This window comes from Notamacropus eugenii, chromosome 7, assembly GCF_028372415.1.
Source record: "Notamacropus eugenii isolate mMacEug1 chromosome 7, mMacEug1.pri_v2, whole genome shotgun sequence".
NCBI classification, from domain to species: Eukaryota; Metazoa; Chordata; class Mammalia; order Diprotodontia; family Macropodidae; genus Notamacropus; species Notamacropus eugenii.
Genome location: NC_092878.1, coordinates 104,294,413 through 104,308,564, shown reverse-complemented (window position 1 = coordinate 104,308,564; position 14,152 = coordinate 104,294,413). Strand labels below are relative to the sequence as shown.

The 14,152-nt window shown below is 37.6% G+C and overlaps 1 protein-coding gene across 24 annotated transcripts in view; it reads left to right on the top strand.

Annotated features, from left to right (window-relative positions):
* The window catches only part of LRP2BP (LRP2 binding protein), a 51,383-nt gene that overhangs the window by 32,767 nt on the left and 4,464 nt on the right, over positions 1 to 14,152 (top strand). For all 24 annotated transcript variants that reach the window (XM_072624167.1, XM_072624170.1, XM_072624169.1 and 21 more), the window contains 3 exons: positions 8,585 to 8,727; positions 8,818 to 8,923; positions 11,302 to 11,525. In XM_072624167.1, coding sequence (XP_072480268.1) covers positions 8,585 to 8,727; positions 8,818 to 8,923; positions 11,302 to 11,525 — 473 coding nt within the window. The remainder of the gene's footprint in view (positions 1 to 8,584; positions 8,728 to 8,817; positions 8,924 to 11,301; positions 11,526 to 14,152) is intronic.

The following is a 14,152-nucleotide window of genomic DNA, read 5'->3' as shown; positions in this document are numbered from 1 at the left end:
TTTATGCTGATATTTAAGAGAATACTGATGGTAAGGTGAGATAAGCCTTAAAATGTCACAAGTCTTCCAATGGGTTGATTTTCTTGACTTCTGTTGATGTACTGGTGGACATTTTGAAATTTCATATTTGCCTTTAAATTAATCCTTAATTCCAAAAACTTTCTAAACTTAGGGTACTTTTCTATTTTAATAAAACTTATGCCATCTGAAAAGCTCAGAACTTTTTTAGACATTTGCTTGAATCACTGTATCACTGATATCTTAGGCACTTAACTATCCTGACAAGAAATAGGGGGTTTAGAGGGACAGACAAATGTAGGATTGATTGACAGCGAGGAAAACAAATAGGAAAGGGCATATGAAGGCAGTGAAGTCACTTTTCTCCATTAAAGTGTCCAGAAGAGCAATTCATTCAATCTGCAAGTACTTATTGATGTGCCCGGCACTGTGCTAGACACTTTGAGGATACAAATTCAGAGAATGAAGCCTAATTAGTACAAGCATCTTATTTTCATGGAATTTACATGAAATGTTCACTTGTTCAATTTCACTTGTAGTTAAGGTAACCCCATTTGTGGTTTTCTTGGAAAAAATATGAAATGGTCTGTCATTTCCTTTTCCGGCTCATTTGACAGATGAGGAAACTGAGGCAAACAAGGTTAAGTGACTTACCATGGGTCACATCACTAGTAAGTGTTAGAAGCCAGATTTGAACTCAGGAAGATGAGTCTTCCTGACTCCAGGCCTGTTACTCTGAACACTTTGCCACCTAGCTGCCTGAAATGTCCCCATACAGAGGTCTAAATCACTCCAGAAAGAACTGCTTGAAAATGTTCGTTTTCTTACCTGTGGGTTCTCATTTAAGATGTGTATGGAGTCAAGATTACATGATCATTTGGCTGCCACATTATTAGATTCAGAATTTAAAACTAAAAGGGAATGTGGGGTCTCCTATTCTAGAAGTATTTTCAAATTAGAGTGGCTTAAATGTAATTCTGTCTGGAGGCAGAGATTGTAAATGGTTTGAGGCTGGAGGCCTTGTCTTAGTCCTTGGGGGAGCTGATCTCCATTTAGAGTTTGCACTTGAAGGTTCTGTCCAACCTAGCATCCAATTATTCTGCATTTGACAAAGATGAATCCAAAGATTACTGTATTTACAGTCAGAAGATGTAAATGTGAGTATACTTCTCTGAGTGTTACTACTTGCAACCTGTATGAATGTGGGTCAAGTCATTTTCTCTCTCTAGGTCTTAGTTTCCTTTTCTGTACAACAAAAGAATTGAATCAATGATGTAAAATCTGAAACAGAAAGTAGCCTCTAAAACTCCCAACCATGACCTTGAGTCAGATTAAGCCATAATTAGGAAATGTTTCCCGAAATAAATAAAAATACGGTACAACAAAGATAATGTTAATTTGTGATTTTCTAAGTCAATATGTGGCCTGCAGGAATGGATGACCTGTAAAGATCCTTTCTAGATCTAAGGCCAGTGCCTCTTTAGAACAAAATTCAAGTGGGTGCCATTTTTCTTATTTCCTGCCCTAGAATATTGGTTTCCTAAGTTCTTGGAAATGTTAGAGCCCCAGTGTTTGGAGCTTTGTTGTAGTTATTTTTATTTTTGGCTTCACTTTATTAATTCTGGAGAAGGGAGTTTTTCTGGAATTAATAGTAACACTCCACAGAGGCCAGAAATCAAGTAATGGGAGAATTCTAGGCTTTAGCAGGAATTGTTGGAATAGATGACTCACTCGTTTTCCCCCTCTCGCTGTTTGTCCTTCCTTCTTGAAGAGGACCGTGACCTCAGGGAAATGATGCCATGACATGCAAGTGAACTGGATTTAAGTGAGGCAGGGCTGCACAGAGTCACCAGCCTCACTTGCTTCTGCACATTTAGAGCAAGACTTTATAATTATTTTTTCTTGACTTACTAAGTTGGAGGAGGGGAATGAGCCTTGGGTACTAGGAAATCCATGGCTCCCATGCATCCTTTTCCTGTCTTAGTTTGTGATGATTTGGGATTGTGGAAATAGGGCGGCTCTACTAATTAGGGAGGAAGTTTGATGAAGAAGAGTGAAAACATGGTAGCTTAGCTACAGTTTTACGTATTTCTTGATTTTCTAATTTCTTCCAAATTCTTGTTAATAGTTTTCTGTATCTGGGTCTTTGGGGAAATTTTTTCCTAATTTCTCCCACTTCAGTGGGCTATATTTTAAGTAGTAATTTACAAAAACATAGAAAACCTTCCTTCGTGATCTTGGGCAAGTCACTACCAGTGTCTGGACCTTACTTTCCTCATCTAAAAAGTCAGGGGGTAAGTTAGATGATCACTGAGGTTCTGTCCAGCCCTAACATTCTGTTACTGCAAAGGCTTTTTGAAGTCCAACAGTTGGTCCTGGAACTGGAAATTTACATATGACATTGTCTGAATTATTATGATGAAAAGAAGTCCAGACATAAAGTCCCAGCCTAAAAGAACATTCTGGGGTCCCTGGAGTGATACTGATCGAGATATTCTCTAGTGATGAGCTTCCAGAATTTGCCCTACACTGTTAAAATTCTTTATCAATGCTGAAATCAAAAGACCTGGGTCTGAATCTCCACTCTTCCATTCATGTATAAGTCAAGTCACATCAACAAACAAAATTTACTAGTTGTTTATTATGTGCCAGGCAACGTTAAGCCCTAAGGATTCAAAGAAAGGAAGAAGCAGACCCTAGGCTCCAGGAGCTCACAGTCCAATGGGGGAGGCAGCAGACAAACAACTATATACGTACAAAATATATGCAGGGTAATTTTGAAGTAATCTCAGAGGGATTAGCAATGAGAAGGAAAGGCTTCTTGCAGAAAGTGGGATTTTAAATTGACACTTTTGATGGAAGCCTGAGAAACTTTTAGATAAGTCATTTAACTTGTCTTTTGTAAATGGGAATTATAAGGATTAAATTATATATCTATATCAATTAATAAACATTTATTTATCACCTCCTCTGTGCCAGGCACTGTGCTAAGCGCCAAAGATACAAAAAGAAGCAAAAGAGAGGCTGACCTCAATGAGCTTCCAGTCTGATGGAGGAGACAACATGCAAGCACTATACACATGAAAAACTATATATAAGATAAATAGGAATTAAGTAGCTGAAAGAAGGCACTAGAATTGAGAAGAGTTAGAAAAGGCTTCAGGTAAAATGTAAGATTTTTAGTTGGGACTTAAAGGAAGCCAGGGAAGTCAGTTGGTGGAGTTGAAGAAGGAGGGTATGGAGGACAGCCAGAGAAAATCCCCAGAACCTAGACATGGGAGTGTCTTATTCATGGAATGACCAGGAGGCCAATGTCACTAGATCAAGGAGTACATGGTATAAGTACGGTGTAACAAGAGTGGAAAGGCAAGGAATAGTTTACTTGTCAGATTTATAGAGAACAGAAGAATTTATGACCAAACAAGAGTTAGAGAACATTATGAAATACAAAATGGATAATTTTGATTATATTAAATTGAAAAGTTTTTGCACAAACAAAGCCAATGCAACCAAGATTAGGAGGGAAGCAGAAAACTAGGAAAGGATTTTTATAACCAGTGTCTCTGATAAAGACCTCATTTCTAAAATATGTAGAGAATTGAGTCAAATGTATAAGAATACAATTCATTCCCTAATTGATAAATGGTCAAAGGTGATGAACGGGCAGTTTTCAGAGGAAGAAATTAAAGCTATCTATACTCATAAGAAAAAAATGCTCTAAATCACTATTGATTAGAGAAATACAAATCAAAACAGCTCTGAGGTACCACCTATCAGATTGGCTAACATGACAAAACAGGAAAATGATAAATGTTGGAGAAGATAAGGGAAAATTGGAACACTAATGCATTGTTGGTGGAGTTGTGAACTGATCCAACCATTCTGGAGAGCAATTTGGAATTATGCCCAAAGGGCTATAAAGCTGTGCATACCTTTTGACCCAACAATACCACTTTTAGATCTGTATTTCAAAGAAATCATAAAAACAGGAAAAGGACCCACATGTATAAAAATATGTATAGCAGCTCTTTTTGTGGTGGCAAAGAACTAGAAATTGAGGGCATGTCCATCCATTGAGGAATGACTGAACAAGCTGTGGTATGTAAATGTAATGGAATACTATTATGCTATAATAAATGATGAGAAAGCAGATTTCAGAAAAACCTGGAATGACATATGATCTGATGCTGAGTGAAGTGAGCATTGTACACATTAACAACCACATTGTGCGATGACTGACTTTGACAGACTTAGCTCTTCTCACCAATGCAAGGACAGCTCCAAAAGACTCACAGTCATGGGGAGCTAGGTGGTATAGTGAGTAGAGAACTGGCTCTGGAGTCAGGCAGGGGACCTGAGTTCAGACACTTAACTCCAATTGCCGTGCTTTCCCCACTCCAAAAAAAACTCATGATGGAAAATACCATCCACATCCAGAAAATGTGGAGTCTGAATGTAGATGGAAGCAGACTATTTTCTCTCCTTTTCGTTAGTTATTTTGTTTTGTTTCTTTTTTCTCATGGTTCCTCCCATTAGTTCTCTTTCTAATCATGACCGATATGAAAATATGTTTAATCTGAATGCACAAGTAGAGCCTATATGAGATTGCATGCTGTCTTGGGGAGGGGGAAGGAGAGGAACGGGAAGAAAATTTGAAACTCAAAATCTTACGCAAGTGAATGTTGAAAACTAAAAGTAAATAGTTTTAAAAAGAAGAGTGGAAAGGTAGGAGGGGTCTAGGTGTTTGATTCTGAAGGCAATAGGAAGCCACTGGAGTTTATTGAGGAAGGGAGTGACATGGTTGGCCCTTCACGTAAGGAAAATCACCTTGATGGCTGAATGGAGGATGGATTTGAGTGGGGGGAAACGTGAGGCAGGTACACCCACCAAAAGGCATTAGTCCTGGCAAAAAGTGATGAGGGCCTACACTAGAATGATAGCAGAGTTGGAGGGGAGAAAGGGACATTTAAGAGATGTTACAGAATTGAAATCCATAGGCTTTGGCCGCAGCATGGATATGGGGGAGTAGTGAGAGATTCTTAGGAGTCAAGGAAAGATCCTAGTTTGTAAGCCTGAGAAACTGGGAAGATGGCTTCTTTGAACTTAGCATATAAGACTTTACATTTATGCCTATACGTTTCACCCCAGTAGATCTGGCCCATTGTTTTAGGCTGTTGAGATATTTTAGAATCTTGACTGTAAAACCACATCGTTATCTATTCTTCCTAGGTTCATATCATCTATAAATTTGTTCAGCATGCCATCTATGCTTATCCAAATCATTTGTAAAAATGTTGAACATGATATGAAAGACAGATCTCTACTATAATCGATGAGGTTGATCCCATAGATCTAGAGCTGTGAAGAACCTCAAAGGCCCAACCCCCTTATTTCACAGATAAGGAAACTGAGACCCACGGAGCTTCAGTGGCCCCTTTGGGATTGAAAGTTGGCCAATTCTGAATCTCCCTGGGTCATCATGCATAGCCTCTCCATCTGGTCTACAAGGGTAGGATGGAACGCTCTCTCAAATACATTTGGTGAAATCCATATCTTCTGTGTCCTTGACATTATTCTGGCCTCTCAATCAAGTGATTCTGGCATGACCTTTTGAAAATGAAATCATGCTTTGCAAATCTTAAAATACTCTTAAAAATGCTAGCTGTTATTGTTATAATGGAGAAAAAACATCTCTCACACAATACATTTAAGAATTTTGGTAGGAGGAATTGAAGAAAATTGATCTCTAATATTAAGACTCAATGTTTGTTTTTTGGAAGTGTGACCATACTTTCATTTTAAGTATTGTAGGACCTCTCCCCTGTTTTCTCTGATTTTCTCCATATTATTGATAGCCTATCACTTTATATGATAGTTAACACAGAACCAGAAAGGCCTGGGTTCAAGTTATACCATAGACACCTATTAGTTGTGGAACCCTGGACACTGGATAGCACTCTAGGCATTTCTCTAAGATGATGCTGCTGAAAAGGTGCTAGTCTCCATTGTTGTTTGGGGTTTCTTCATCTGTTTCTCTGTGGTAATGAAGTCACAGAACTAGCCCCTATCAGATTATATTATTCAGATTTTCTTTGCCCTCAGATTTAGTTTATCTAGACATATAGATGCTTTTGTCCCCACTTATTCTCTCCCAGATGATCTTGTCATGAAATAAGGAAATAAGAACCTTGACTGTTATACTTTAATCCATCACCTAGTAATGCTTACTTCTAAAACTGACTCTGAAGTTCATTCTCTTTTTTATCTTAAGATCTTTTTAATATGGTTTTCATCTTAGCTAGCAGTTTGTCTATGTGGATGGAAGTGTTTGGAATTATGAGTTTTCCTCCAAGGACTGTTTTGGATCATCTCAAGAGTTTTAGTATGTTGCTTTACTGTTGTCATTGTAATGGATGGAGTTATCTATTGTTTCTGTTATTTGTCCTTGGACCCACTAATACTTCAGAGGTTCAATTGTTTAGTCTCCATTTATTTAAGTCCTTTCTTCAAGGATTCTTTATTGGTCATAATTTTTACTGCATTTGAGTCAGTAACAGATGTTTAATACTTCTGCTTTTCTTTGTTTATGAGGTTTTTCTATGTCCCCCATTACTTTGACTTAGAACTTGATCAGTTTTTGTAAAGGTAGCATACAAAATTGAGGAAATTCATATGCCTTTCAGTTTTCATTCAGCAATCACCATGGATCAGGCATATTTAATTTTCTTAAAGTCCACATAAATCCTTAATTCATTTCTTCTTTTATCTTTTTGTTAACTTTGTCTAGGTCTGAAAAGGCCCAATCCCAGATGTCCTGTCATAATTTTACTGTCTTCTTTCTCCCTATAATTTAATTAGCTTTTCTTTTAAGTACTTAGCTATTATGTTCTCACGTATGATGCCTCTGAGTATAATTTAATTTCCTTGCTAATATCTTTTAACCATAACTATTTTTATTGATGCCTCATCTGAGATTGGTTGACTCCTGCTTTTTTTAATTTGCCCAAAGCAATAATAAATTCATCTTGTCTCTTATTGTAATTGTGTAAGTCTTTAACAGGGTTTCTTTTAAACAACATATTGCAAGATTCTGCTTTTTAACCCATTCTGCTGCCCTTCCCTTGTTGGCGAGTGTGTTCATTTCATTTATATTTATAATTATGATCATAATTATATATTTCCTTCCATAATAACCTTTTATATTTTTATTTATCTTCTCCTGCCCCTCATTTTAATTAAAAAAAGAAAGAAAAAAGGTAGGGAAGAAAAATTGGGATTAATGCAAGTATTTTATAATAAAATTATTTGATCCCACTCTTTTGCTAAGGCAGAACTAAGACAAGTTGGATTGGTTGTTTTTTAACATTGTGCTTTAGCATTAAAAATTAGTAGTTGATTGCATATGAGCAGAATTACATAAGATTTTACTAATTTATGTTTTTAATTGGATACCGTTTTATCATACAGAAAGATCTACTCACTTTATTCAAGGCCCCTGATTTTTACAGAGGATGCTTTGGCATTAAGTACATTTTACTTATAATCACAGAAGCCTTAAAGAGAAGCTCCATTTTTCAAAATCACTTAGTTCACACATTTGGTAACATTTCACAAATGGAAGAATTGTAACAAAGATGATTTTCTTCTGTGTGTTCTCTGTATCTTGCATTTTGCTACATAGATAGATGTTGTATCCCTCTATTGGAACATATGCTCCATGAGGGCAGGGACTGGATTTTTTTTTTATCCTTTTTTAAAATCCCTAATGCTTAGCTGAGTGCCTGACACATAAATGCTTAAATAGATGCTTATTGATTGATCAACTGATTTCTACCTTTCCCACCTAAGAACTGTTCATTTCTTATACAGAATTTTTAACACTTATGCCCTCTATATTTATTAAGGTGACTCTTTTGTTGATATATCCATCCAGGTGTTTTGAAAAGCTAAATACATTTTATATAAATTATGAGTAGTGTATTTATTTTAATACACTTGAGGAAAGTGGAAAGGTAGGTATGGTTGCCATAGAATAAGACTAGTTATTCTGGTACCTGGGATGAGTTTCCAAAATATCAGGAGAGATGGGGAGAGGAAAAGAAAGGGTGTGTGTGTGTGTGTGTGTGTGTGTGTGTGTGTGTGTGTGTGTGTGTGTGTTAGGATTTGTGATGCAGAGTTGGAAGCATCAGAAAAAAGAGGCAAATCTAACACTGACTCTTTTCTATCTAAAGGTAGAATTTATTTTTAGTAGTTTTCATTGTAGCTAACAATTTGTCTATTTTGATGAAGGTGTTTGGAGATATAAATTTCCCCATAAGGACTGTTTTGGATTGTCCCTACCTGACCTTTGATCTGTGAGATCTGGGTCAGGACATACATTTTCACCTCTAATTTTTGTCCTATATCCTCCATTCCTGCTGGGACTGTGGATGCCTCGTTACTCTGTGCCTTTGTTCAGACAAGTGTAGACCACAATCTAAAATGTTGATAGGAGAATAAATTTATTTGGGCCAAAACTAAGAATACTTTTTTTTGGGGGGGGGGTGCTTTTTTTCCTTTGTGAAAGGTAAAAGGAGTGGAATATATGAAGAAAATTCTTGAATCTCCATGTCCCGAAGCAAAGCATTTAAAATATGCTGCTGCATACAACTTGGGAAGAGCTTTTCATGAAGGACAAGGTGTTCCACATGATGATGAGGAAGCTGAAAGGTAATCCAAACTCAGAATGAAGCTTTGTTTTTATGGGCTGCTGACTTTTCATGTAATATGACTGTGATTTCTCTTTCTTTCTTCCTTTAGATTATGGCTTTTCGCTGCAGACAATGGGAATCCAAAAGCTAGTGTCAGAGCTCAGAGTATCTTGGGATTGTACTATTGTACAAAAGAGCCCAAAGAGCTGGAGAAGGTGAGTTACCTACCTTATTTTTTTTTTAAGTGATGTTATCTTGAGATTAATGAGTAAGTCATTCTTTTCTTTTCTTTTTTTTCCCCCTCCTTTTGGGTGTGTGCTTTGGGAGAAAGCCAAACCTAGTGGGGGTTCGGTTTGGAACCCTTAATATCCCTGTTTTTCATTTGACAAAGTGATAGCTTCCTTCCGGCGAAAATTACCTTTTAAGAACTCCAAGAGATATACAAGATGTTTAGCAGAAACATTGACAAGATCATTATTTATAGGATATTTTACAGCCTATGAGAAGACATGGGAAGAATCCTGAAATTAAAATAATCTTTCAAAATATAAAAAGATTGATTACATTGTAATAGATAATATGACATGACAATAATAAAAATAATAATGTAATAAATTCCATATTATGTGTTTTTGAGCCCAGTTTCCTCAGCCATGAAATAAGGAGGTTGAACACTAGTTGATCTCTAAGGTTTCTAAATAACTCTAAAAGCCTGTGAGTCCAGGGGTAGAGTTGCTTAAGTAAATCAAGTCACCCCACTTCCCCCTTAAAGTAAGTGATACCTTAAAGAAGTGATAAGTCTCAGTCAGTCAAACATTTTAGATTAAGTGCAAACTCTCCATGGGGAAAGTAGCCCAACATTGATAGGAAAGGTATGCTCAGTAATTCTCTATAGGTTTTCTCATATTAAAAAAGAAAAAAAAACTTTAAAGCTCCAGTAGAAGCATGGTCTCTCCTACTTATGACTGGCAGTAGAAACATCAACTGGAAAATACTGGAAGGAAGAAAACATTATTGTCCTTGATCCTATTAGTGAGAAGTAATAGAAAATCTTTTTTATTCTTTTTTTTTTTTTTTTTGGCAAAAATTAAGTCTTTGAGGGTACCTATCACTAAAACCAAAGTCACCCAACAGGAATTATTATTAGTCACTTAAAAGTATCTAGATAGAAACCACAATTCAAAATGATTTAATATGATGTTCAAGCATTTTTCATATCTATAATTTTTCATACTCTGCTTTGTCTGCATGAAGGAACCAGGTTTAAAGGAATGAATCTGATATTGTCCACTACCTTTTTATCTTCAACTTCCACTGACTTTAAACTTTTCATCTCTTCCTTCTCTTTTTAGATTTTTAAACATTCCTCTGAAATCTCCCTGACAAACTCTTCTCTCTATATGCACTGTCTCATTATAAGTATCCAAAGGCCTTGCCCTCTTTCTCCATTTCTTTTGGGAGATTACAGGAAAACATGGTAAAATGAGGCCCCTTGGTGACTGGTAGTGATTAGGGAAATGACTGAAGACAAATGCAAATCTGGAAAAGATAATCCTCTATTATTACTTAGTGTTTTAAGTAAAGAGGGAAAAACTTTCTGCAGTTTATCATAGGATGTATATTAGTTATTGCTAGGCAAAAATGTGCAGTGAAGATACTCAGCTACTCCTAAATGAATGACAGCGTTGTTGTTCAGTCCTGTTCAACTCTTCATTGCCCCATTTAGTGTTTTCTTGGCAAAGATACTACAGTGGTTTGCCATTTCCTTCTCTAGCTCATTTTACAAACAAGGAAACTGAGGCAAAGAGGGTAAAGTGACTTACCCAGGGTCACACAGCTTGGCATTCAGGAAGATGCGTCTCCCTGACTCCACTGCAGTGCCACCTAGCTGCCCTCATGATGGTGATACTTAACATTCTAGTACTTCAGCCACCTGTGCTTTCATTGGTGTGGATACTCCTTTCCCCCAAGAGAGAAGATGAATTCCTCTGTGTCTTCTAGAGCTGATGAAGTCCCAAACCCTGAAGCCATGCTTGTGATGAGGCCATTTCCTAGGCTGACAATTTACAATGATGAGCTCATTGGATCCTCCCCAGATTGCTGTGAGGTAGACAGCACACCTGTTGCTAATGTTTTACAGATGTGGGATCTGAGGGACAGAAAGGGTAGGAAATTTATTTTCTCCAGATCACAAAACTGTTGAATGATAAAACTGAGGTCCAACTGATGTCACCTGGTTCCAGAGCTACTGTTCTTTCCCCTGTACCAGTCAGTTAGCAAGTATTTCCTAAGCACCAGCCAGACACTCTGTGTGTGAAAGACAAAGATTAATTAGTTCCTGCCCAAAGAGTTTCTGTTTTAATGGGGGAGGGGGAGGGGAGAGAGATTTATCTCTGTAGGTGTATAGACAAGGCTGATACATTAACTGATGGCAGATGATCTTAGAGGGGAAGCGAGTAATAGCTGGGGGAGGGGGCCAAGGAAAGGCCTCTTTACACCTGCCCTCCCCCTGCCCCCAACAATGTACTTCACTTAAAAGTAGAAGCTCCAAAGTTATTTCTTAATGGCAAGTCGTGATTGTACTTTCCCTTAGGCATTTTTTTGGCATTCAGAAGCTTGTGGCAATGGAAACCTGGAGTCCCAGGGTGCACTTGGTCTCATGTACTTTTATGGACAAGGCGTTCGCCAAGATACTGACGCAGCCCTTCAGTGCTTGAGACAAGCCGCTGACCGTGGGAATGTCTACGCTCAAGGCAATCTGGTCGAATATTACTATAAAATGAAGTTTTTTACAAAATGTGTCACATTCTCAAAAAGGTAATTTGGATGAAAACATTTAAGAGAATATTTGCTAATGATCTCAGTCAAATCAGCGTTACTGTAGTTTATGTTGTGTAGCACTTGACAGCTCACACAGTGCTTTCTTCACAAGCACCAGTGGAGACAGGTAGTACAATTACTATTATTCCCATTTTACAGAATAGGCCAACAGATTGTCCAAGGTCACATAGTAAGTGGCGAAGCCCAGGGCCTTGGGGCTTCTGATCCTAGAGCTAGTCTCTTTCCACTATGACACCCTGGTAGATGCCTTGTTGTGACTGTGTTTGTGACAAACACACTTTGGTGAGTTTTTCAGCAGGTCAGCATCCATTTCTGAATCAGGGACAATGGCTGGCCCACAAGAACAAATCATGTATAAAAGTTTTGCCACTACAATTTTCAACACCAAATATCAGGAATCCACTTTTTTTGAGGCTGCAAAATTCCATATTTTTTTCCTGCGGAATTTGGCTCCATATAGAGACTCAAATGCAGTGTGTTCTCAGAGTGGGTCTTGGACTAGGGTGGTAGGAGAGGAGAGGGGTGATGCAATGATATTACCTCTGTTCAACAAAGGATATGTTGGAAAGTCAGTTTAGTGTGGGGTCTGCCCACTCATATACAGAACATCAAGATCTAATTTTCTCTTCTTCCAAATGCAAGAGCTACAAATTCAGCATTTGTAGACAGAGATCCACAAGATAGTAGATATGGGGCAGCCTTTAGAACTTTACCCCAACATGCTGTATTCATCACTGTCAGCAGAAATGGCAAGAGAAAATCAAAGAGCCATGCACTTTGGGGTGTTAGTCATTTTCTGTGGTGAAGGCAGTTAAAAGCGGTAGTAGTACTGATGATTTTCAACTGGTGTGGATCCCCACCAGCTCATCTGCAGTAGAACAGTGTGACAGGATAGGAATGGGACCCTGTGGCAAGAGGGAAAGAGGGGAATCTGTTTGTGGCAACTTAGCTCAGTTACCACTCGTTTGGAAGCAAGAGTTCTTGAGTTGGGACTGTGAACTTGTGTGTGTTTGTGCACATGTGGGTATATATCTAAATAATTACAAAGGAAAATATATTAAGATACAATTATAAATATATATGTGTATACATATGTATATGCATATGCACACACATGTGGGCTCCATGAACTTGTTATATATATGCGCACACACATAAAACTTGTAATATAAGTTATAAATATATATGTATGTATACACACATATACAAGTTTATGGATCCCATGTATACACGTATATGCATGTATGTATGTACAGATATGTTTATAATTGTACATATAATTATTTTCCTTTATAATCCTATGTATTTTAAATATTTAAAAACTTTATTCTGAGAAGGGGTCCATAGACTTTACTAGACTGTCAAAAGGGTGGCCCATAACACACAAAAAGGTCAAGAACCTCTCCTCTAAGGTAAGGCTGTCATTGGTTAAAAATAGCAGTTAAGCGTTTTTGTTGTTGTTATGTTTCAGTCATGTCAGACTCTTCATGAACCTGTTTGGGGTTTTCTTGGCAAAGACACTGGAGAGGTTTGCCATTTCCTTCACCAGCTCATGTGACAGATGAGAAACTAAAGTAAACAGGGTTAAGTGACTTGCCCAGGGTCACACAGCTAATAAGCGTCTGAGGCCAGATTTGAACTCAGGAAGACGAGTCTCTGACTACTGGTCTGGTGCTCTATTCACTGTGCTACCTAGCTGCCCCATTATGGGAGTGTAGGGGGCCAAATTCCCATTATCCATCCTAACCTTGTCCCCTGGACCAGCTCATTCCAGCTTTACCACCACTAATCTAGGTCTGCATTTTAAAGGAAAACTTCTAAACTTTTTGTGGTCTTCTATATCATGTCTTAGTGTAAGTCATAAAGATGCTATAAAGATATAATTACAGTAAAAAATGAAAAGGTGCTTTTTAATTTATTTTAAAAAATATTTATCAGGAAATGTTAGACCTGAGAAGTGAGAGCCTTTGGAATTGAAAATGTTAATAGGACAATTGTGAGGGAAAAAAGAAAAAGTATTTTTCCTTTTAAAAGTGAACAGAAATCTGTCATTATTGAATAATGAAGAACTGATTTAATAAGAATTTCAGCAGAAAATCTTGATTCTTTTGTAGATGAAGGGAAGTTTGAATAATTGTATTCAGATAATGATTCAGATGACACCTTTGGTCAAATTTCGGAACTACTTTTACTTCACTGGCCCCCAGGGTTAGAAAGACACAGAGTTATTAAGTACCAATATTTCCCCATAAGCAAACACAATTATCAGGCAAAAGTCAGTGTTGAACCTTTCAAATACAAAATCATTTACATTTCAAAGGCTTGGGGACTGCTAACCCTCTTAAAACAATTTTCTAGTGCATAAAGACTGGGCTTATGACAACTCCCAGATAAGGGACTCTGCTCTGCCCCCCACACCCCCACTGCAAGTTGAAGTTTTCTTTGCAGCCTGTAATCTTAATGCTTTGCTAGAGCTCCTGTGCCCAGGTTTACACAATATCAAAGGCAGGGCAACTTTGAAGCCAGTTCTCTGTCCACTGCACTACCCTGCCTCTAATTTTCTTTTCTAGTATTCATGCTTTATAGAGCTTCATCTGGAAATA